Source organism: Bacillus rossius, chromosome 2 (genome assembly GCF_032445375.1).
Source record: "Bacillus rossius redtenbacheri isolate Brsri chromosome 2, Brsri_v3, whole genome shotgun sequence".
Classification (NCBI taxonomy): domain Eukaryota; kingdom Metazoa; phylum Arthropoda; class Insecta; order Phasmatodea; family Bacillidae; genus Bacillus; species Bacillus rossius.
In genome coordinates, this window is record NC_086331.1 from 101,490,443 (window position 1) to 101,515,811 (window position 25,369).

Below are 25,369 nucleotides of genomic sequence, written 5' to 3' on the forward strand. Positions count from 1 at the left end.
TAATGAAGTCAGCCCACGAAAAGTGAACCCCAACAGCCCATCAGAAACATAATGCGGGTATTATTAAAGATGTAGTAACGTAAACATTTCTTTTTGTGAAATAATTCATGCTTTAGTTTAGATTATCGTTCTTTTGATAGACATGACGTAAAATATAATCAATTGAATTGCCACCTCAGTACTATAGATGACTATACACCTGATGGTGATAATCTGTCGTGGAATTTCAAACATATTATATAAATCATGCAATATTTTACTTACTTAAACGTCGGTTGTCAGGTAAATGTGATTTTCGGTCACTAGATTGCATTTATTTTCAACTAGTGACCTGGAGTTAAAACATTCATTAGAATCACAAGACTTTGTATGCTACTTATTTATGCAAATTATTTCTAAGATAAGATACATAATTTAATCATGTCGTTCGAGTATTATCACTGTATGGTCGCGTTTTAACTTATGATAGTTTTACATTATGGCACTTTTCCGTCGCACCCGGCGGAATTCTTCGATTATGGTAGTCTCCCAGGATGGCAGTCTTTTATTATTGCAGTCTCCCAGTATGGCATTCTTTTATTATGACAGTCTTCCAGTATGGCAGTCTTCCAGTATTACAGTCTTCCGTCGACCCCCGTCAAAACAGGAGGAAATGTGCCATAATGGAAAACTACTATATTTTTATTTTTACAGGTCGTAGTTATAAGTATACAGTCCTGCTTCCTATAACCCATTTTTGGAAACATTTGTTTCAATTAGTGCGCGATCTGTTGGAACTACAGAAAGTCACCGTCAAAAGCGCTATCTGTAACCTTTTAAGTTAACCTAAGAAACCACTAGGGGGTTAACAGCGCTACCTAGCGATGTATTCTTCACACTACTTCGAGAGAAAAGCAGCTGTACTCATTCCGTGGAGTGTATAAGAAAATATGGCAGAATTCCGCCTCGTCCTTTAAAACTATGGCAGTTTTTCCGTTATGGTACTTTTCCGCCTTTTTCTAAGAGGCCAGGTGGAATACCTCCATTATGGTAGTTTTCCAGTATGGCAGTCTTCCGTCGCCCCACTGTTGGAGCACTTGTTAGCTGTTGGAGCAATTGGAGCATTGGAGCACTTGGAGTAATTGGATCACGTTCGTATTTTTCGTTGATTGTACGTCGTCAAGTCTGTAGAGAGCTCTAAATATTTGCTGGTTCAAAACCTCTTGGTATTGAAAACAATTGTTCAGAGATTCTTGGTCCTTTACTAAGCTTAAAACATTTTCCATTGGTCTATTTGCTTGTAATTGATTTTATCTATACTGTAGGTCTGACAGTTCGGAGACTTTGGATTGTCTGCTTAAAATATTTTGTATTTGTTTAAAATATATAACAAGTCTAACGAAGAAAACCTCTTAGTCCGAAGTCACTTGGTCTATACACATAACATTGTACATGGCCTGGTTGAAAGGTATTCCAACTATCCTAAAATTAGATTTCCATAGTAGGCACAGCGACGATGTATTATTTCGTCGGAAAGCTATCTTGTATAACGTCTTTTTTTTGTAGAGAGAATGATTTATAAACTTCACGAAAGATAATATACAATAGAAAATAAAATTTATTTTATGCTATAGTTACTTTTATCACTGGTCGAGAATCGAACCAATAACGAAAATCTATCTAGTAAATCATTAAATTAATAGTTGATTATTTGATGATTTTTTACATTTTTATCCTATTTTCTAGCTTAATATTTACGAATTTTTCAACATAGCGGTCAGAATGTCATCATCGGCTTACTGGAGGCTCAAAGATGAAGAAGTTAAGCTGCTTTTAGGATTTTGAACATAATTGATTAAATACGTGATTTTTACACACAATAAAATTTTTTGTAATGGTCAGGGATAGTACCAATGAATGGAATCGATATAACTAGCTGAGGAATAAACAAAGGATGATAATCTATAGAGCCAATCATCACACTGATATTCGATTTTTTTTATGATTTTTTAATTTCTAGCTCACTAATTACATATTTTCAAGATGATTGAAAGATGGGTGATAGTAGATTGCTGATGGTTAGAATACTAAAAATTTAAGCCACTTTAAGGATTTGTCAACATTTTTTATAAGGTGTTTTTTTCACCAAAAGTTACCTTTTTTTGCATCGTCCAGGTATCAAACTTAGGACTCGAATCAAATAAATCATTCCATAATTAAAAGGTGACATTTTGATGAATTATGGAATTTTTTCAGTATTTATAGCTTAAGAATTACAGTTTTTCAAGATAGCAGCCCATGCGGCCGACAAGATTGAGGACGCTGTGGTAATAAATACTACTGCAATCTAGCAGGTAAAAATTGAATTAATATGGCGGCAGCACACACTAGCAGACGGCGTGTGTACGACATGACACTGTGCGTTAAATAGCGTTCCTGTTAGCAAGTAATTAAAATACATATGGCGGCAACACCCTCTAGCAGGCCAACATAACATGGCCGCCATGATATAATACTGGCTGATGAACTATCTAACTTGGCATTAGTGGTGGGAGGTCAGTCTGCCGGATTCTGTAAAGGAAGGATCCATCGACATTTTTTACCCTAGCTGGGTTCGAACCGAAGACACCATGATATAAATAGGGTTTTTTAATTAAATTTAATTAACTTTTTAGTTAAATTTTTCCAAAATTTCTAGTTTAATAATTACGGGTTTTTAAAATGTCGGCCGAGATATTACTGTTCAAAATGGCGGCCATGACAACCTAAATGTGAATTTCAAGACCTCAGCGGCTTAGGGCGGCTTACCCATTGGGAATTTTAGCCTGCTTTAGGAATTTTCAATCCACCAGCATGTTTTGAGGACCCAAACGGGAAATTTTACTTCGAAATAGGGAAATTTCTTGAAATTTTGAGGATTTTAGTATTTTTGAGGAGTTTTACGGAAATTTGACACCAATATGGCCACCGTGATGTCACATTTCAAGATGACGGATATCGGCTCCTGGTTCCCGAGCCAGGAACCAGTAGCCGGACATTCTATGATATACTACTAATAACTGCAATGTTTGGAAGCAAAAATTTTAAATATCCCTGGTAATTTATTTTAATAAAAAGAGGAACAGCTTAATTTTTGTTCTGTCCATGCCTTATAGGATATTTATGAGCTACATAATTTAACTGATTTTTATCTTCAATACATACTCGTTATTGCAATCTTCTAATATTAAATACTCTTGAAAATTTAAATAGTTCCTTGGATGGGTACATATGTTATTTTAATGACTCGTATAGTACGTTTTTGAATAATAAGTGTTTTCATTGACGGTTTGCCTACCCCCCCCCCCCCCCCCCCCCCGGGCCTGAATGCCATTCTGCAGAACATTCTGAAAAATAGCAAAGTAGAGCATTCTAATTCCTTCAAGATATAATATATATCTTAATTAAACGAAGTTATACACAAAATTATAAATTTTTTTTGTAAGATAATAGTAAAGGTATTTTTTTTTCATTGTAGATATCAGTCGAGCTTTATACCTAAAATTTCATACCGTACTTTTTCTATAACACAACATTTTTCGTAGTTACCTCATATTTCATTACATGCATGAAATTTAAGTTCATTTTATAGAGTTCAAAAATAAATTTTGACGAAGAAAGTGATATATACGGTTTTATTTATATTTCGATAAAGAAAAATCATGTAATACTACTTTAATATTTTTAAGTTCATTATTAACCATTTCAAATAAAAAAGGCTAATTTTCAAAAGAAAAAATGCATTATCATCTGCAAAAGATACTATTTGCCTCTCTATACAAATATTAACATGTCACACAAATAAATAATTTATTATTTGCTTATGCTCTCTGAAACCTGTTCTCCGAATAACTTTTAAACAAAGTGTTTGCCAAACCACGTATTCCTACTCTGTCCAATCTATCTATTAGTATTTTATATGAGACTGTCTCAAAAGCCTTAGTAACGTCCAGCATAATACAAACATTTTTTTATTATCTTGTAGCAGTTGAGCGAGCTCCCAGAGGTAGAGTAAACTTTCGCAACGTTGGTGTCCACACCTGCCGATAACCCTGGACCACCTTGCGCCAGGCTTTTTATGTGTCCACTTTATTGTTATCTTTTCATTTAGCTAGTTTGCAAATATTACTGCCATGACTTTTAACTGACTTTCAATAAGGACTTTGACATTTATTTTAACACGAATGCAGACGGTGCAAATTGACACCCATGCCTCATCCGGACTTCGACGCCAGTACCGCTTGCATCATAAGCAGGCGTGCAACAAATCCGACGCTAACCATCGTGGAATGGTATTTCTATAAGAAATAACCGCCGCGTTGATATAAAGTAGACTTTTTGCAGACGCACAACGTACTGTGAACATGAACCTCATGTTTTTTTTTCTGCAAATGGCGTGAAAAAAATTAACGGTGACGTGATCAACGAAACAGAAAAAGGTCAATGCAACGCCGGCATTGCTCAACATGAGCATCCATGTCGAGAGAAACCAAGCAACTAATTTTTGTGGGGTCCTTCCTTGTTATTTAACGTACAACTTTTCAAACTCCGTAAATTTAACAAAAAAAAATTGTAAAGGCTTTACAAATTACTGTGTACATAACTGCAAACATTATATGAGCGTATTGCATTACATGTTGTGTTTCCTATGGATTGTATAAATAAAAGACTCGCAATTTTCGTCGTATCAGAGTAAATCTAAGCATTAAAAACAAATATTGAAACTAAACTACCCCTCTTACTCCTTTTACACTCACTGGAAAACACCCTTGACGGCCTGAACACGTGTCAATAATTGAAGAACTTTGGTCAAAAACAACAACAGTCCAAAGAATTAAATATTCCGTTTTTTAGTTCATGCTGTGTTGATACCTAGTGAACATGCATAGAATCAACGGTTAAAACAAAAACAAACACAGTCTTTACGATGCGAGGCCTTAAAATATATGGTGCGTTCAGCAAAAATAACCATTGTCCTGAGTATTAATAAATTTCATATTTATATGTTTGCTGTCCTGTACATGTTGCCAAACCGTTTCTTTGACACTAATGTTGTTAACGCGATTGTTTTTCAAATGAGTTTATCATAATAAACTATAAATAAAATTGTAATTTTTTCAAGTGAAACTTCTGGGCTAGGGGGAGGGGGGCATTACAATTGTCGAGTGTTACGAAAATTTTGTTCGCATGAGGGGAATAGTTAGGTACGTGGTGGGGGAACCGGTAAAGGAGGGAACGGAAAGAGGTGGTAGAAATGAAGCAACATACTTGCACACTTGCATACTTAAACACTTGCATATTTGCACACTTGTATGCTTGCACATTTACAAATTGGCCCACTCGCATACTTTCACACTTTCCCTATTGAATACTTGCACAATTGCCCACTTGAATACTTGAATACTTGCACACTTTCACTCTTGCATACTTGTATACTTGCATAATTGCGCACTTACAAACTTGAATAATTGCACACTGGCAAATTGCATACTTGCACACTGGCAAATTGCACACTTGCATACTTTACACTAGCATAATTTCACACTCGCATACTTGCGCAAAAGCTTAATTTATCGGTCGTATGCTTGTATATCTTTTTCTGAACTGCGACCTCAGCCAAAGAGAAATGTTTTTCCTACACATAATAATATATAATAATCAAGAAGTTTCACTTCTGTTGCACGTGGACTACACGCATATATATATATATATATATATATATATATATATATATGGGGACGCACCACAACGCCGAAATGCCAAATTGACCACAACGCCGACAGCTAGAAAACTGCTGTGTACCACAACGCCGAATTACCACAACGCCGAAATACACTAACGCCGAAAAATGGCATTGCAGGACTGCCACAAAGGTTTGGTTAGGTTAGAGGTTAGGGTAGACTAGGTTAGGTTAGACTAGGTTAGGTTAGACTAGGTTAGGTTAGCCTAGGCTAGGATAGGCTAGGTTAAGTTAGGTTAGGTTATATTACGCTAGGTTAGGTTAGGTAAGGTTAGGTTTCATTGTGGCATTTCGGCGTTAAGGTACATTTAAGAAACACACACAAATTCATTCAGTTGTTATTTCGGCGTTGTGGTAATTCGGTGTTGTGTTTTCTAGCTGTCGGCGTTGTGGTCAATTTTGAAATTCGGCGTTATGGTATTTCGGCGTTGTGGTTACGACCATATATATATATATATGGTCGTTACCACAACAATATATATATAGGCCTATATATATATATATATATAAATTGTACACTTAATTTTTTTTTTTTTTTGCGAAAGCAAACTTTAGTCCAGGGTCAAGAAAATCCAAGCCTAGTTTTCTAATGTAGATGAAATGAGCGAAGGAGGAACATTTTTTTTTTTCTCTCCTGAAATACCTTGTTTCCTGGACCGCGGTTGTTCTCTCCCCCTGGCGTGGCCTCGCGCATGCGCGGGCGAGTGCGGGGCCAGGAAGCCGCCCCCACAAAGGGCTTCCTGCGCCCCAAGGCCGGGGCGAATGAACCGCGCGCGCCGCGGGGGGGGGCGGCCGCCCAGTAGCCGAGCTGGCCGCGACCTCAGCACACTCGCCGCGGGAACATGAGCTCTGGCTGCGGCACGCACTGACAAGATGCGCCGCGCCCCGCGACTGCCCACCATGGTGCAAGCGATCACCGTGCTCACCGTGCTCAAGATGCTCACCAACGGTGAGTGCGCCCGCCGTGCATGGCTCAGTTCCATCCTCGTTCACATCATTTTCTGAGTGTGCCTTTTTTCAGTCACGTAATAACACTCATGAATAGAGCCACGGAAATTTCGCGGATTCATTTAGTCGCAAGCTAGAATGCAAACCTCCACACTGTCGCACTGTGTTCATGATTGGACCGCAGTTATCTGGACACGCCCCTCTACGACCGTGAGCCAACGATGTCCAGCTAGGAGAGAAGTAAGCGAATCAGGTAGTGTCAAATAACAAGGATAAAAATGTTCTCGCTAAGAAATCAACCAATGGGAAAGTAAACATGGGTCGAGCACACCTATAACTTTGAATTTTATCCTGAGGCCAGAGGAATCCGCAAAATTTCCGGGACTCTACTCATGAAACATCTTGTGACAGATCATCGTATTCAACAGAGTTGAAGTGTTGAATTTACAGAAATGTCCTTTAACTAATAGTAATGACGAGAAATTTAAAAAAAAAAATCTACATGTGATGTGTAGAGACCCGTGAATTTCGCGGTTTCGTTTCGTGTTATGCTAAAATTCAAATAATTATACCTTAGTGCTGCTTCTGTCATTGGTTCTCTGTTAATCTGGAGGACTGAGAGCCAATTAGAGACCCGCACTCATAGAAATGTCGAATCGCAGGCCACCCAGTCGAGACGACTCACAAGTCAACAGCCAATGAACAGTTGGCATTTGCCCGAGTGTGTGGAGGATATTGGAGTCTATCCTGGAGGTCATTGAATCCGCGAAATTCACGGGTCTCTAGTGATGTGTAGAGACCTGTAAAATTCGCGGATTCATTTCGCGATAGGATAGAGTCCAAAGACTTTTTAGACTATTTTTCTTCAGCGATTGGGCCACAGTTTATCTGAAGGACTCTGGGCCAATGAAAAATCTTTAACAGAAGAATTAGCGAATCACGATCGTTCCAGTCAACAGGTGTTACACGAGTCGGTAACCGATCAGCAGATGTAATTTGCACGAGTGCGTAGAGGATCACGGAGTCCGTCCTTTAGGGATTTGAAATCGCGAATTTTACAGGTCTCTGGTGATGTGAGACCCCCACCATGAATAATTCAGTGTTTGGCTTTAAATATTTACAAATTCATGGTCTCAAATACTCGAATTTTTATATATCCACACAGATCTCGATGAAAGAACATTTTAACACAATAATTTAAGCATTTTAGTTATAAAATTAAATTAAATTTGGGCTCGGAAGGGGCTCTCGTCACTAGTCGCTTGGTACTAACACTCACGCCACAGAGAAATGACAACTGGAGCAGCACTTTCTAGCTGAAGAACACTATCTGTTTTCATTCCCAGCGAACACCCTGTGCAGCTACACCCCGTCTCAAACACCGTATCACTGCACGGAATATCCACGCCCGACATGAAATCAACGAAATAAAAATATATATATATATTTGACTCATGTTGAGCTACCTGCATTCCAGCAGTACGTTGACCTCTTGTTTTTTTTATATTTATTACTTCACAATTTCTATCACGCTATCTGCACAACCATTTTTACATGGAATACAACCCAAATGCTGGCTTGCGTGTGTGCAACTAGTCTGCTGTATATCTACGTGCTGTACAACATAGGTTTATTATATAAAATAAATGACCACGGCGATGATTGTTGATTTCCGCAGCACAGGACGGGTGCTTTCCGGCTTGCTCTGCGAGTTGTTCTGGGTTCGAGTCCTGGCTAAGACATGTGTGTCAATTTGCATGTGTATATTTGTCACAAAAATATTTCAAAATCCATGTTTATTTACGTTATTTGTTTTGCGATTCAGGTCTCGTTTGTGTTTTTCTCTGGTTTATTTCACTTCCGAAATCATCCACACGTTCTTTATGTGTTTGTTTGGTGGATGAAATTTCTCTGTTAGGACCTTTATAACTTGTATTCTCGGTTCGTTCAGCGTTGAGTATTTTTCTGCTCCAATATTCATCTATGAGTCAAACTCCCATTGCAAGAATCTTTCAAATGTCACACAATTAGCGCTTGCTCTACCTGATGTCCCTCTCCTTTTGCTTAAAAATCCGTATTTTTTCATATTATTTTTTAATTAATTTGCTATGTAAATATATAAAAATTTTAAGAGGTTTTTCCACTCTTAAAGTACTTATTTAACTTTTTTTTAAACATAAAAGTATTTTTTTCGGTTCCTAGCATGTACTGAAGGTAAAATAATATGGTATACTTACAGTTTTGGGCTCTCTGTTCGTATGTAGCATTCGTCTTAAAATAAATTTATTAGTAAAGCATTCATAAATCAATAAAAAAATTAGGTATTTTTCCAAAAACGAAAATAAAGAATTATTAAACTTAGGTATAAATGGATTTGAGAAAAATTGATTTAATGAATGATATATTTAAAATTAAATATTTTAAGACGAATGCTACATACGATCGGTTGGCTAAAAACTATGAACCATATTATTTAATGCTTTCAGTACATGCTACTACTGACATGAACAATTACGTTAAAGTTTATAAAAATAATAAATAAAGGAATTGTCTGGTATAAAAATCATTTTATGAACAATTAAATATTGTGCTATTATTAATGCATTTAAAACCCTGTTGAGATGTAACGCCCCTCGTGCCTCAATATTGAATTATTGTGAATTAATTAAAAAGAGCCTTGGAAACTTGCTGGGTAAGAATAATAAGAAAAATAAAGTTATTGACCAGAGGTGGCACGAGGTGGAGAACAAGACAATTTGGAACTCCCTGACACAAGCAACTGGGGAGCTGGTGGATCGTTTAAGGGAAGAAGGTATTTCATAAATAAATTAACACTACACAAGTAGCTTGGTCTATAGGTTCCCTGTTTTATTTAAAAAAGGTAAATAATGAATTCTGTTTTCATTTGATTTGGCATTTAACAGTTTCCCAATTAATATATTAATTATATATTAAGTTTTTCGATAACGGGCCGGCCCTTAGATTAGTTTAACACATATACTCAACTTTAACAACAAACAATAACCTAAACAAAAATTTATTAGTATCACACCAAAATTTGATTTGTCCAATTATTACATCGATGATTAGTTTTATTGACTCTACATATTCTTGAGGAAAGCACTGTTCGCTGGTAGGCTATTCATTCGATTAATGTAGTTCGTAGCTAGAAAGTGGGGGGGGGGGGGGGATGTTGATTTCACATTACCACCCGGGCCTTCAAAAAAAATAACGTCGGGTCGCGGAAACCTCTCTTCTAACGTGACCCGCAGTGGAGATGCAGGACTACGAGCTGGGGGCAATTTGTCTCTCCAGCACTTCGACCCTGTCTGAAACCCAAATCAAATTCAAAACGAATTAGACTTGCTTCCAGACAGTCCTACACCTTCGGCGCAAAAGGCCAACAAACGGGAATGGGGGGGAAAAGGCCGTATTACTCACCAACCAGGGTGTAGAGTTCGGAGCTCACTAGGTGTCCCGCGCCGACATCAGGATGCCGCGGACCGAGAAGTCAGGATGCGCGGACGAAACCGGAATTTTTTTGAATTAAATAAGAATAAATAAAAAATTTAACTAACGTGACTTTTCTAAAAACTACCTCTGCCTGGCTACTGTACAAACGGGATCACATCCCTTAAGCAAGCTGACTACATTCTCGTGCACACGAAAATCACCGTTCCCGCAAAAAGCCTCTTAGCGCAGAGGACGTAGAGGAGACGTGGTCAGTAGCCGAGGTCAGAGGGCTGAGTGCCCCGCAATCGGCCAAAGCACCTAATTAAATCGGGCGGTAAGGCCCCGGGTTAAAGGAGGGGGTAGGTTCGGTTATAAGCCGAAAATTTCCGAAGGAGTCCGAGGCGGGCGTGGCAACAACACGACATGCGCGCTCTCTACCGGACCGAAACGAAAGCAACGAACAATCGACTTCTCCGGGCCTAGAGAGGAAAGCATAGTCCCTTATGGCACCGCGACGCTGCTTTCTAGCGGCGTAAGGGGGAACTACTTGACGTGGTGAGCTGACTTGCCACCAGGTGTCATGAGCGTAGTCTCGGCTCGCTGGCCACCATGTGTGAAGTTGCTTTTTTCTGCCGCTAGGTTTCGCGGAGGTCTCTTTAGGTCTCTTGGCTAAGTTCATGTCAGGTCACTGCTCCTGGATTTCTCAGAACTACGGGGGAAGGGTGGGGGAAACAAAAGGCGCAACGAAGCTGGGAACAACCGTCCATGCGATACGTGTGCGTGACAAGACTTACTACTCTCAGCAGCTCTCCGAGAAGTAGCCGCTTGCAGCCCAGAAGCTGCTCTATGCAGTTTCGGTCATGCAGGGAATTAAAATTACAAACCCGGGACGTGACTGCAGGCGAGAGAAATCTCAACCGGGCTGACCATGTCCACATTAGACAGCAAAATATCAGATTGGCCCCCTGGGAAGGGGCTTCGGTCCACTGGCACAAAGTTTAAATCCGTGGCGTACACCGGCCTAACAAAAAGTAAATCACCCCCATTAACAACCAGATAAATTTAAAAAAATAGAAACCCCAAAAAATTTTAAAATTATAGAATAAATTAAAAAAGTGACGAAATGCCTAATCTCCGGCACAGAGAAAACATGAAATATTGGCAGAAAAGTAATTTAGTATAATATGCATAACTGTACGTCGCAGAAGTGAGATGTCGCGAAGATAAGGCAATGTACTCGCTTCGAAACCCAGAACATCCATGTCGTTTTCGGCTTTGCAAGGATTCCTAAACCACTCCAGGTAAATGCTGGGACAGTTCCTTGCTGTCGACCATGGCCGATTCCTTTATAGATATTTCTTGCATTTGTCATTGTGTGTTATCGATGCTAATGGACTGCTGTCAACGAGACTTCTAACACAAGCCAAAATCAAACACGTAACCCAACTTAAACCTCAAAACTCAAACATATTGAATTTATTTAGTTTTGGCTCCATACTGGCGAAACATTTCAAAAACTGGGCCGTAGAAGTTCAATTGTATGCACTACGAAGCTGAGAAACAAAGAGAATGAACGTCTAATGAGTAGAGACCGAAGAAATTCTCATATTCGTTTCGTGGCCTACTAAACTTCAAATAACTATACTGCACCATTCAGAGACCCTCTATCATAGAAGTATTAAATCACGAGTTACCCAGTTGTGACGCTTCGCAAGTCAGCAGCCAATGAACAGGTGACGTTTGCCCGAGTATACAGAGAATAGTGTAATCTATCCTGGAGATCATTGAAACTAGCGAAATTTTCCCGTCCCTCAAATTTTCCAAGAAAAATGTTCCCGTTACGTGCATACTATATAGACTTATATAAACTGCTGATGATGTGTACAATGTATAAAATGTGTACGATGTATTTGCAACAAAACATGATATGGAGCATCTGTGATAATTTCCAGAAAAATAAACCTAAAAGTATTTTAAATGCTATAACTTAACATGCTTTGTGTAGCCTATCTGTCTGTAAACCACAAATGTACTGCCAAATGTAAAATATTTTATCATACTATTGAAACTTTTTTTGCAATATCGTTATCAACTTAGGACAATATTGTGCATTGCAAAAATTTTACAAATGCTTAAAAAAAAAGTACTAAAAGGTCATTTAAGCTAGGTTTCAGGGTAGTATCTAAAGAAAAAAATTCAAAATTTCAAAATATAAACACTTACAATAAATTTCGTTACGTTCTTTGAATAATTCTTGCATAGGAGTAAATTTGTAAATCGGCAGATATTGGCTTGTTTTCTGTGTGTTGGTGGATTCATCTTTCTTTTTTATTGGGGGGGGGGGGGGGTTTCTATACGACAAACTGGGTAAACTAGCAATACCGTATGAACAGAACAATGATTTAAATAAATTTTCATACTTTTTGATAAACATCAATATTGTACTTCTCACAACGCGCTTTGTAGTTTCTGTTTGCGTTTACCTAATATTAAGGGGACGTAATAGCTCACGGCCAATTCTCACCTCACTTGCATGTTTTTTTTATTTCCAGCCAGGTTTTTTTAATGAAATTTTCGAACCTGAGTCTAAATAAGTAAAGTTGTGTTCATAACCCAGCTGTAGGAAAGTTAAAAAATATATATGTTAGGGGTTACGGGGAGCAGTTAGTCACGCACAAATTCTAATTATGAATATTTGACTGACATTTTACAAAAAGCCGATTGCTTGTGTATGTGGTACAGTTCACAACAATAAGTAGATAATTTCAATATTTTTTAAATATCACAGCCCAAAGAACACAGTGGGCGGACAACGACGAGAAATTCGCAACAAGAACAGAAAATGAAAACGAAAACCGACCTTGGAGATCACAGCGACAAACTGACGAACTCAAATATGATACTGACTAAACAGATATTTGGACACCACAACGACGACAGAATATTAGTTTAGTCACATCGCTAGGTTCATCTGTTTGTGACTGTGCCGTTGAAGGTCTTTTTTGGATTTATTTACGGTTCTTGTCGCAACTATCTTCGTCTGTTCTGTGATATTTTTCAGACTAATTCATTCAATGGAATTCTCTGTGCTGTCTATAAAGACAATGTTTGACTTCGGCTGATTTTGGTTTCTTATCTCTGTGTTTGCATAGACATTTTGTTTGTCTATTTGTTAGATTTCTCTATGACATACAGTGTAACCAGCATTGGCGTATGTCCATAAAAATATTTTAAATAAATCTTCCCCATTCCAAGAATCATTAAAAAACGTAATAAGTAATTAGAACTTCTTAAATAACTGGCCGTGTGTCTGAAGGGAAAGCATTTGATCATCATTTCTGATGAATTACTTAAAACGCTGATACAAATGAATTTAATTTACAAAGAGAAGCCTAAACACCACTTTTCATATTTCCAACTTCAAAAATTACAAATTTACATACAAATTTTTATTCGCTATTTAACCCCCTAAGAGGAATGAATTTTCAAAAATTCTATATTAGTGCTCACCTATATTGTATAGGGAACTCCTATGCAAAATGCCATGCTCATAGACCCACCTGTTTAAACTGTGCGTTGTCTGTCATTCGGTTTTATTAAGTAGATAAAACACCTACATAAATTACTATAAAACCAAATAACGAAGTGTAAACGCCAACACGGAGGCGCTAGGCGATGTGATTCCCAGATTATCACTGTTCTCCCAAACCACTTGGTCAACCACGTAAAGAAAACCTGAGCCTAGGGAATTAACTGTTAGCCTGAAGATGGCAACTGCAATTCAACCGAAACGTTGGTGAAATCTTCGCCTTCGACGCAGCTATAACTCACAAGCCAGGCAACTTCTCATTCCTGATAACTTTCTCCAATGCCAGTCAACTTTGCCAAATATCGGACTACAGCTTTATCAATAGAGAAGCCGTAGAACTTGTCCTTAAACATAAATAGCAATTAAAAAAACAAATACCTAACATTGATGTCGCAAGTTAAGGAACTTAATCTCTATAAAACATAAATTTAGAGCAGGTGGTCAAATTTACGTTACGCAGTAACCTACCCGGATACTCGTGGCTGTGAAAACACCGATCAATGCCTAATCCGTGCTGCATGTGGCCTCAGATGCTTTTATATTTATACAGTGTGTTCGGTGATTTTTGATGTAAATTTAAAAGTGTTGGGGGGAAGGTGGGGGGGTAGAGAATGCAAAACTTGCGGTTTATTGTCGAGGAACCTATGACCGTAATCGCAACCCTGCACATCTAGACGCTACCTCAGTGACAGAGCTATCGCATTTTCGGACGTATTTACGTTAGAATATTTTTTTTTTTTCAATTCCTGTCGAGCCATTAAATTTACGAAGTAGCTTGGCTTCTGGGTTGTAGCCGTGTCCTTGGCGAATAAGGTAACTGCTCCTTGATTATGGCGACTGCAATGTCGACCGAAACGTCGGTGAATTATTCCCCAAGGACACGGCTACAACCCAGAAGCCAAGCTACTTCAGAAAAACGCCGTGAAAGCCTGCGAACATCATTAAATTTACGTCGAGCAATTTCCGAACACACTGTTGATAGTGAAGGACCGTGTATATGCACCGAGTGTACAGAGGCACAGGGTCTGATGTGTTCTGCTCGGGTAAAGTCTGTGTCCGAGGCCCAACTAACTCAGTGGCGCAGACCGGACTGTACTGGAGGCGTGCAAGCGCGGCCTTCGTCCGACGTGCTTCGCCTAAGCAGTCATATTAATGTTGGAAACACAAGATCACGAACAGCGCGACGCGATGGATACAAGACAACGGCGTAACGCGACAGACGCGACGCAATGAGCGCGACGCGACGGGCGCGATGCAATGATCTTGACGCGACGGGTGCGACGCAATGAGCGCGACGCGACGGGTGCGACGCAATGTGTGCGACATGATGGGCGCGACGCGACGGGCGCAATGCAATGAGCGCGACGCGACGGATGCGACGCAATGTGTGCGACATGACAGGCGCGACGCAACGGGCGCCACGCGGTGGGCGCGACGCGACGGGAGCAATGAAATGAGCGCGACGCAATGGGTTTTGAGGTTGTTAACCCTGACGCTATAATTTTGTCAAAAGAAAATATTTCAAATCGTCCAATTCACTCGCCTTGTCTGGTTTCATATTGTTTGATATGCGTCAGTGTGTGTACTACCATTTTTTGCAATGTTTATGGTATCCAAATAAATATTTCCTGGAACGTTAATAGTTTAAAAGTAGGCATTGAGGCGTGGATATTTTAATAAATAGATTGTGAATACATTAAATTTTATTAATTCATGTCACCTCGCTTTTATTGTATAGACACACTTGTGTCACACAAAGAGTGAATAAATATTTTTCAGAGTAAATTGTTTACCACTAAGTATCTGCAAATATAAATCGTTTTTGGATTTAAATAACCCTTAAGGCACAAGTTGAGCCCATCTTGAGCGATAGTTGAGAGGACAAAACGTTTGACTTGAAATATTCCTATTCGAAGTGCAAGTTTTCGCAAGTCTACTTAGTTTTGAACAAAAAATACTTAATGATCACAAAATAATTTATTGATTTGAAATACGCACGGTACTTAATATATTTAAGTAACAAAAACCAAAGTCTTCTACTGCATGCATTAGTGTCTTTTACCTATTCTTATTTTCTGTAACTTCATATTTTCTAAAAATGGTTTTAATCGTAAAAAAAATCAACTAGTAGTTTTTTTATAAATATAGCATTAATTACATATATATGAATACACATTTACAATAATGGAACATTTGCAATGTTTTATTAATCGTAATTTATTCTGTTTATTTTCGTTAGTGGCACAACATTAATACAAGCATGCCTTAAATTGCCCGTGTTGTTCGCACCTGATTAAGGCATAGCTAATAATGTTTCCCGAATTTAATTTTCTTTTTGGCATCTGTCAATATTTTCAAGCTTTTAATTAACCTAAATGATGTAATAATTATTTTCTGAATTTTACAATTTGGAAACTATCAACATTTTTAAAATTATGGCATACTAATTCCATAGAAAGTCAAGTCACAACATTTTCGTTAAGATTTATTGATTTTTACTAAAAATACATACAAGGTGACACAGAAAAACGGGAACCTTCGGCAAACAAATAAAAATAGATGACATGCAACGACATAAATTTTATTGACTGTTGTTGAACCATTACAACTTGCCTTTTAAGGAACAGCAATCCAAATAGTCAATTTCTGAAAATTACGTCCTGAGGTGCGTAGTGGCATCCAATGCAGGTAAGATCTGTATGATCTTATTACAATCTCACCTACCATTTTCAATATTTTACTTTCTCGTTAATATTTCTGTTTTGTGACAACTACTTAAGTTTCAATACTATAAAATTTTTATTATTAAGTAAGTTTCGAATTTTGTCATTTCATATCATCAAACCCGTTTACTGTTAACTTTTTATAGACAAAAAAAATAATAAAAAAATTATATATTTGTCTATGTTACAAGTATTATGGACATATTTCGTGAACATAGATACCTTTCTTTTCAGTGTTTCAATAACTGAACATTCATGTTTAGTGTGTACATAAAAAATCTCTTTAGTCTCACCTCCAAAATGTTTTTCACATAAACAAATTTAAGTTAACTGCATCTCTAAATTTTTAATCCAGCAATAACCTGTAAATTTTTTCAAATTTAAAAAAACGACCAAATATTAACTTTCTTTAACTTACTGCATTTGACCAAAGTTTATTGGTTTGCACGTTTGTAGTCGCATTCGTATCGGAACCAATTACTTTTGGTCAAACACAGGATGAAAATATTTGAAATATGCAAATACGTAATCAATAACATTTATTCCTTTAAACGCCAAACATTTTGACGAATAACACAAAGTATTTATTGCGAGACAATGAGTTATCTAAAAAGAGAAAGTTCAAAATGGCTTGAAACAATACGTGTGTACGCCTGCGCGTGTCTGCATCGTATTAGGTATAATTTATTCCGTGTTCGATAGAGATGTAAATGTTTTGAGAAGAAGCAAGCGATCTTTAGGCTTGAGTGGTACGGGCAGCGGGGAAATGTTCCTCCCTTTGAGGAACAGCAAGAGAACAGTATACAAATGTTGGGTAAACGTTGAGACGGAAGACGCGCCACACAGCGAGGCTGGCGGGAGTGAGGTGTGTCCACAGGCGCAGTTAGGGCGCGACTCCTTCAGGAGTCCAGGGACCGGCGTGCTGATTTGCGACCCTACAGTCTTGCCCGTAACTATATACTCGTAGTCAGAGAGCTGCGCAACTCCAAGCATGCCGGTATGAGGCAGCGACTTTGACGATCTACACACCGTAGTTTTTTTTTTTTTTTTGTAAATGTAACAGAAATATTCATGTCAAATTGCAGATCTGTAAATAAGTTATTTCGGATTAAAATAACTGTATCACTACACAATAGTGTTTGTAGTAATATTGGGTTCGGATTCTTACCCAGGAATTTATGTTTTGTGTTGTCCCAGTACTTCCAATAGTAAAAGTTATTTGTAAAAAAATTCCTTGAATAGCTTTCTAGTATCAATTGCCCACATAATAAACATGAGACTACAAAATAAAGCAAAATTTTGTAATATTTTAATATTTTTAACAATATTTAAAAAATAGCCTACATGTTTGAATAAAACATCTATTAAAATATAAAATTATGCGCCAATTTTCGTAAGAAATACTCAGTATTATCTTGAAAACTAAATTTCATATTTGCAAAAAAAAAAAAACAAATAGACATGTGTTTTACAAAGTAACATTTTCTTGTAGTATTTCACACTATTTCTTGGCAAACTTATTTCCAAAGGAATCTTTTATAATAGCACAGAAATTTTTTATTTGTAATTTAAGAAAAATATTATTTATGATGCACGCTCTTAACCCAAAGTTAAACGAAAGAGCTCGTGCATTGAGCAAATTTGTCAGATCCGTTTGTGGTAGCCTATTACACTTTAGACTAGCTGATGTTCTCACAGGCATACAGTCTCACTCTGCTCACTACACATGCCCCTTCCAGCGGGTACGCTACTGACATGCCTCGAATGAAAAAAAATAACTCTATGAAATTTGTAAAATAAACTTATGATTAGAAATCGTTGAAACTAAGACTACAGGAAGAGAAATAAACCAAAGACGACATCTTGGATTCAACGGTTTTTAAAAGGCCTGCAAATTTACAATTTATTTAACTAATACCTTGTCAATTGACGGCAATTAAAATCACAGAAAGACTTGTTCGAGGTCGGAAAGTGAATAAAGCATAAAGAATGTAATAGCGGTTTCCAGAAAAAGAAGAGAGCATCATGAACAATACAACAGCCATCGACATGGGATTATATGAAATAAAAAAATGGTCGAAAAATGCCAAATAAAAAATACTCTCACAAACTTTCACGGCTCTAGGCCTCACCGACTCCACACTACGTGAACTAGAGATTGACAAACTCTAATTTTTTAAATTAATTTATAGATATAACATGTATTGTGCTCTATGAAACCTTTGCGTTCTATTCCTCTAAATTTTATAGTATCTGTGGTAGGAACAGAAAAAAAAAAAAACAATACCGTTAACACTGTAAACATTCCGTTTTTCAAGCGTACATTTCATGGTAAAATCACCAAGTCCACAGGCGCACAGTTGGATATTGCGCGTAAGACCACCACTGCTGCCGAGTGCACGTAAAAACATTTCCTTGTTTTGTGACAATTACTTAATTTTAACAAAATATAAATATTTTAGTAGAATTCTAAATTTGTCACTTTATATCAGCATGCACGCTTAGTTTTTACTTTTAAAAGACATTAAAACTTAAACATTGAAATTTCAATATTTGGGAGTATGTTACAAGTATCACGGTTAAATTTCGTACACAAACGTTTACATCCTGTGTTTCAATAACAGAACATTAATGAGTACATATTAATCCCTTTTGTCTCGCAACCGAATTATTTTTCACCTAAACGATTTTAAGTGAACTGTATCTCGGCACTTCTTTTTAATGTCTGGCAATAACATGAAATCACTTTTTCTTTTTCTAAAATACGTCTGAATATTAACTTTATTTAACTTACTGCATTTGATCTAACATTAATGGTTTCCAATTATTGGTTTGATGAGGTGTTTGTTGACCGTAGTATGTGAGGTAAGTTTTCAAGCAAATGTTCGTTTATCATTTGTAGCAAGGTTCAAACCATGCTAACTGCTATTATTTTTGTAGCAGCAAACCACGGTCTGATTACCATCTTTGCCTTGCTGGATGGATCTTTAGGTTTCACCAGTTTATTAGAAATGAACAAAAACAAGGTGTGATTCCGTCTGAAATATAATTACTCCATACTGAGGAAACTTATAACAGATACAAGAAAATATTAACGTACAATGTTAATTACATTCTTAAACAGCTATCAGGTATATTCAAAAAAAATTATTGGTCGGCCGTACATGGAATTATCAAAAGTTTCATTTACCAAAAAAATACATAAACCAATAAAAAAAATACAAATATGTTTAAACGATCCCAGGATAAACTTTAAGTCCAGAAATTATGTTTATCTAATTAACTGCATCTGACGACGTAATTTAAAGAAAGTTCAGAAAAGGGTCAAAAGATACAGAAGCGCCGGAGGTCGGGGCTTCGTTTCCCGGAGATCACACGGGAACATGATGCCAGGGCGCCTGTGTCCTGTTGTGGCAGGGAGATGAAAATGCCAATTCGGCGTCCGGCTCTCGGTCCCTGTCTGGAACAGTCCGAATCAAAACTGATCAAAACTTGTACACAGACAGTATACGGGGCAGAAAATGCCCGGAAAAGTTAAGGGGAGGTTGGGGAAAGTCGCGGATCGTCACTCACCAGACAGGGGAGTTGGCCTCTGTTTACAGATGCGTCGCCAGCCAGGAACTGGATCCCGCGAATACGCGGCTGGGCGCGGTCGTTTTCATCATTTCAAAAAAAAATTAAAAGAAAAAAAACTATTAAATTTTGTACTACGCAGACGGACTAATTTACTTGAAAAAGATTATAGGGATAGCATCCCTTATTTAGGCGACTACATAGTCAGTTGCGGCCGGATGGAAGTCTTGCAGTGTCTCGTCGACTCGCCGATAATCGCGAAAAGGTCCGTCTGCAGTCGCGACGCGAAGTGTCTCGCGGAGAACCGCGTCTCGTAATTAAAAGTAAGTCTTCTATCAAAAGTGGAGGGGGTGACTGGGAGTCCGGACCGAAAGGTCCCGAAGTTCCCCGAGTGAGGGCCATAAAAAAACTCTGACTGATGTCTCGAAGTTGGTAGCACTGGCCGACTTTAGCGTTACCTGTTGAGGGGTGTCTGAGATAAAAAGAATCGACTCGCCCAAGGCGTCTGCTTTACCAAGGGAATAAAGGGCGCAGTCTAGTGCTGCGCTCTGGCGGCCTACAGGATAAGTTGGCTGGGAGGTTCGCGAATTTGCCGCTAGGTATCGTGTGCGGTCCATCTTGGCACACACAATTTTTTATGCAAGGCGTCCTTGGAGACGGTCGCTGTCTGCTGGGGTTTCTGACCTGTCATTGGCCTTAGGCGAATTATTAGAACCGAGAGGGAAGAGGGGTGGAGTAAGGGGGGGGGGAAACGCAACGACGCTGGGAACAAGCATCCATGACGTGCTTCCAGGGGAGTGAACCTAATACGTATTCGTGACAGTAAAGGCTATGGCCAGCTCGTCTCTGAGAAATGGTAACAGCTCGTCCAGAGCTGCTGTAGGCGGTTTTAGTCATGAAGTGAAGTAACTTTACAGGACTGGGACGTGCCTGTAAGCGAGGGAAATTTTAAACTGGCTGCCAGCAAAGTATTAGATCTGCAAAATATCAGATACGTCTCTGGGAAAGGTGCTTCAGACTACTAGCACAAAGTTTAACTTAGGAGTGTACACCAGACTAACAAAGTGTAAATCGCCCTTTAGTAACCAAATTATAGAGCAAATAAAATTTCCAAAAATAATTTAAAATTATAATAAAAATTTAAAACAAATCGTGTCGAAATGCCTAATTTCCGGCACACATTTCATACTTTTTTTATTTATAATTCTAAAATGCCAACTTTATGTCTACAAACAATCGAGCTAAAAGTAACCTAGTTGTCAATACTATTAAAACATTTTAAATGTTTTTAACAAAACTTTTAAACACACTGTTATTTCACATTGACGGAAAAAAATAATTTAGGAAGAACTTTAGGAATTCAAATTTTATATATTACTCTTCATTATCTGAGTTTTTCATGCAGTACTTAAACGTATGACCAAAGCATGCTTAGAAATAAGTTTTTGATGTTCTGCGAAAAAAAAGAATTTGAATACATTGAACAATGCCATTAAATATTTTCCACCACTAACATTTTCAGCAGTATGATTACAGCCATAATAAGCGGATATTAATTTGAGTCCAGCTTAAATTATGGTCGTAGTTTCAGTTTGTGTTCAATGGTGGTACTAAACTCTTCACCATAGCATCAATGAGTAGATTTAATTTAAATCTTAAACTTTGTCATTTATGTTGGCCGATAATCTTCAAAAGCGCATTTTACCATAAAATTTAATAATTTTAAAAATTATTTAATTTATTCAAGAAAATATAAAACATTATTTACACAAAAACGGAAAATTCTGTGAAACTGTTAAAATATTATAATATTCCATAATTCTGGCACAATAAATAGTTGCATTGTCAAACATTTGTTTTAGTTTCAAAAATATTTAGTTTGAAAAGTTTTAAAATATATTTTTAAAATTTTATCTTATAATAAATATAAATATAAATTATTTTAAAACAGACACAATTAATGCGCAAAAACCTTATTTTCCCTTAATTATAGGTAATATGTTTTAAAATAAATAAATATTGTTGGTAAAATATATACATAAATTTCGTGGGTGTTTGACATTTGTTGCAATAGACTTTAATAACTCGGTGAGAGATCATGAACATACATCACTGCTGACGATTTCTTTGTTGTTGGAAACCATAACCCATAAAATATTTACATAAGTGTACAGAACACAGAAAACAAGCCGAGTTAATAGCTATTGTCAACAGATATACAAAGGTTAACACACAACAGATTTCGCCAGAATAATAAGTTCGTTGGTACGGGGTCACAAATGCGTATCCAAGGACAATTAATAGATCGGACAGGAGATACCCGAGAACGTGCGCCGCCTGATATCGTGAGTATATGCTACGCGGCAAACAGTGCTGGGATGCGGGTAGCCTGTACGTTAAGCCGGTGTGGGTGAAGGTGGGATATACATATAATTGAGATAAAAACTAATTACAAGTCGTAGCTTAGAATTCTAGAAAATAATCTAAATAAATAAGAACTATCATAACTAAGAACGATTAAAATCTAGATAACCTTAAATTATAAACATACAGTGCCGAAACACACAACTTAGAAAATCATAAATTGTACCTTCACATCTTAGAAACAGGTAACTTAGAAACACGCAAAACAAAAGCACAAACCTTAAAAATTCCATAGCGTTCAACCACACAACTTATGACTGTCATAAACTATAAACACGCAACCTACAAATGTCATAAATTGGAATCACACAATGTTTAATCACACAGATTAGAAACGTCGGACTTTATAAACACACAAATTACTGCTATCATAAGTTAGAAAACTGTAAACTTTCATAACTTAGAAACACGTTACACAGAAACACACAATATCGAAACACACAACTAGAAATGTCCTAAGTAATAAAATAATTACTTATAAACATCACAATAAAATAATAACTTACAAAACACACAACTTATAATTGTCATAATAAACACGTAGCTACGAAACACATAACAGGGCCCTCACATTATGTAGAAAATTCTAACTAGTATTTTTCTAAGTTGTTTGTTTCTAAGTAATGACAATAAGTAATATCATTATAAGTAATGCGTAATCCACATCTTGAGTTCTGGCTAACTTCCCCTGCAAAAGCCTTCACCTGCGGGCGCGACCATTGCTTGAGGAGGTCCAGTGACGTCACTAGAGTCCTGCCTTGTTGCCGCACTTCTCACCTCGAAGAATAGCGCGCAGCGGGTCTGGGGACGACAGTAGGCGCATGAGCCCCTAGCAACGGAACTCATGATTGTGTAACCAATTAAATGCGGCCCACATGAATTTAGGACATAACGGGAGACGGCTTTCTTTGACGTAGTTGAAGAAAACATTTTACCTAGCCATCGCCATATTTTCACGCCAAAAACATAATATTGTGGAATATGTGCTTGATAATGCCTGGTGTTGGTTATAAAGTATGAAAAGAATCTCCATCGTAAAAATACAGTCACTTCCATAAACTATACACATTTAAAATGGTTTCCACGATGCATACACTTCACTTCAACAAAGGTTTTGGGCGTTTGACCAACATGGTGCAGAAAATGAGCCGAAGAAATAACGGCTTCACCCGGTTATTATGTAATCATGCAGAAAATGGCCACCTTCTGGCGGGCCCTAGTACCTCAACCCCATGCGTTACAGTTTCATCCCCCCCATTCAACTCTTCTCACCTGGAGTTTTCCTATATTACAGTAGTGATTTCCTGCCCGCTTTGGAGCCTTGTGACCTGGCCCAAGGTTTTCCCTGTGTCCACGCAGGTTTTGACCTAGTGGCGGCCATGTCCGACCGGAACCCCCATGCAGGGGACAACGATGCAAGCATGTTAAGACACGGTTAGGTCCCACCCCAACCTAGACCAATTATAAACACCAAATAATAATTTCTTTAAGTTAGGCTAGGAAAGATAATCTCGCGGGAGGTGAAGCGCAACAGGAGGCTGCTCTATAAGTGATGGCCGGCCCTCAGCAGAGAAGTATGGAAGACGAAGAATTAATATATCGGACCAAATATAGATTTTGTTTGTAGAGTAATTGATTCGTGCTGAAAGATTTTTCACTATCATTGCAGTTTTTTGGTACCACACCTCGGGAAAGAAAAAAAAAACCTTGTGTAATAAATAGCAGGGCTTCGTTCGAAGTCAGTTCCAGAGGATAGAGGTAGGAGTTGCCTTGCAGAGTGTTCATCGGAGTAGTCGGAAGTCGTGATAGCCAGAGACAATCAATTACTGAATTCATGTTGTGGACTGGTTATTGTTTTTATCACGCTAGTATTTATCTCGACGCCGTAGTGAATTTCTGTGTCTTGTCGGGACTTATAATAATCCACAGCAGGAAGATTACTTAAGTGTACATATTGATGCATCTCCTTAATGATCACGCTAGCACAATTTTTTCACAGAAGAAAATATGCTTGCTAGTAGTATATAATAGCCGGTCCGGAAACAGGGTTCAGGGTGTGGTGCCGGTGCCGGTGTCCGCCATCTTGGATTGTGACGTCACGGCGGCCATCTTGGATGGTTGTGACCTTGACCTTTGACCTTGACCTTGAATTTGATCCTCAAAAATCGCCAAAATCCGCCAAAATTGGGCAAAATATGCCCAAAATTCCTCAAAAATCGCCAAAATTTCCATTTCTGTGGAAAAAAGTTCCGCCAAAAAATCTCAAAAAATTCCACAAATTAAAAATTTCTCATTTCGAGGGAAAAATTTCCCGTTTCGAGGGAAAAATTCCCGTTTTTAGTCCTTAAAAATCCCAGCGGCTGAAAATTCCTAAAACTGGCTTAAGCATCCTTAACTCAAGCCTCAGTTAAGCCATTTCTAGGAATAAGGATACCATGGCCGCCATCTTGAATTATGACGTCATCGTTGCAATTTCCGTTACGGCCGCCATCTTTAAATTTATTATCCGATTTTAATGAAAAAAAATTTAAAATTCATAAAAAAATTCACTTAATAAAATTTTTAATAAAATATTTAAAAAACAAACATTTACGACACGGAGCTCGGAGTCCTCGGTTCGAACCCGACGAGTGCAAAAAAAATAAAAATGGCGACCGATCCTTCCCCCGAGGTGGCTGCAGGCATACTGACTCCCACCACTTTTTATCATCATCTAGTATGACGTCATGGCCGCCATCTTGTCTTCGATGCTGGAAGCCATCATCATTGTATCGTCGTTGAATGCGCCGATGACATGTTAGTTTAATTCGTATCCGCAAGAGTGCAGTAATAATTTATTACTGTGACATCCGCCATCTTGTCATTTGGCCGCCATCTTGAAAATCCGTAATTATTTAGCTA

General features: G+C 37.8%; 1 protein-coding gene across 1 annotated transcript in view; it reads left to right on the forward strand.

Annotated features, from left to right (window-relative positions):
• The first annotated feature begins 6,605 nt into the window (after positions 1 to 6,605).
• LOC134528938 (uncharacterized) overlaps positions 6,606 to 25,369 on the forward strand; it is a 98,723-nt gene continuing 79,959 nt past the window's right edge. The window contains exon 1 of the mRNA XM_063362607.1: positions 6,606 to 6,707. Coding sequence (XP_063218677.1) covers positions 6,632 to 6,707 — 76 coding nt within the window. The 5' untranslated portion in view covers positions 6,606 to 6,631. The remainder of the gene's footprint in view (positions 6,708 to 25,369) is intronic.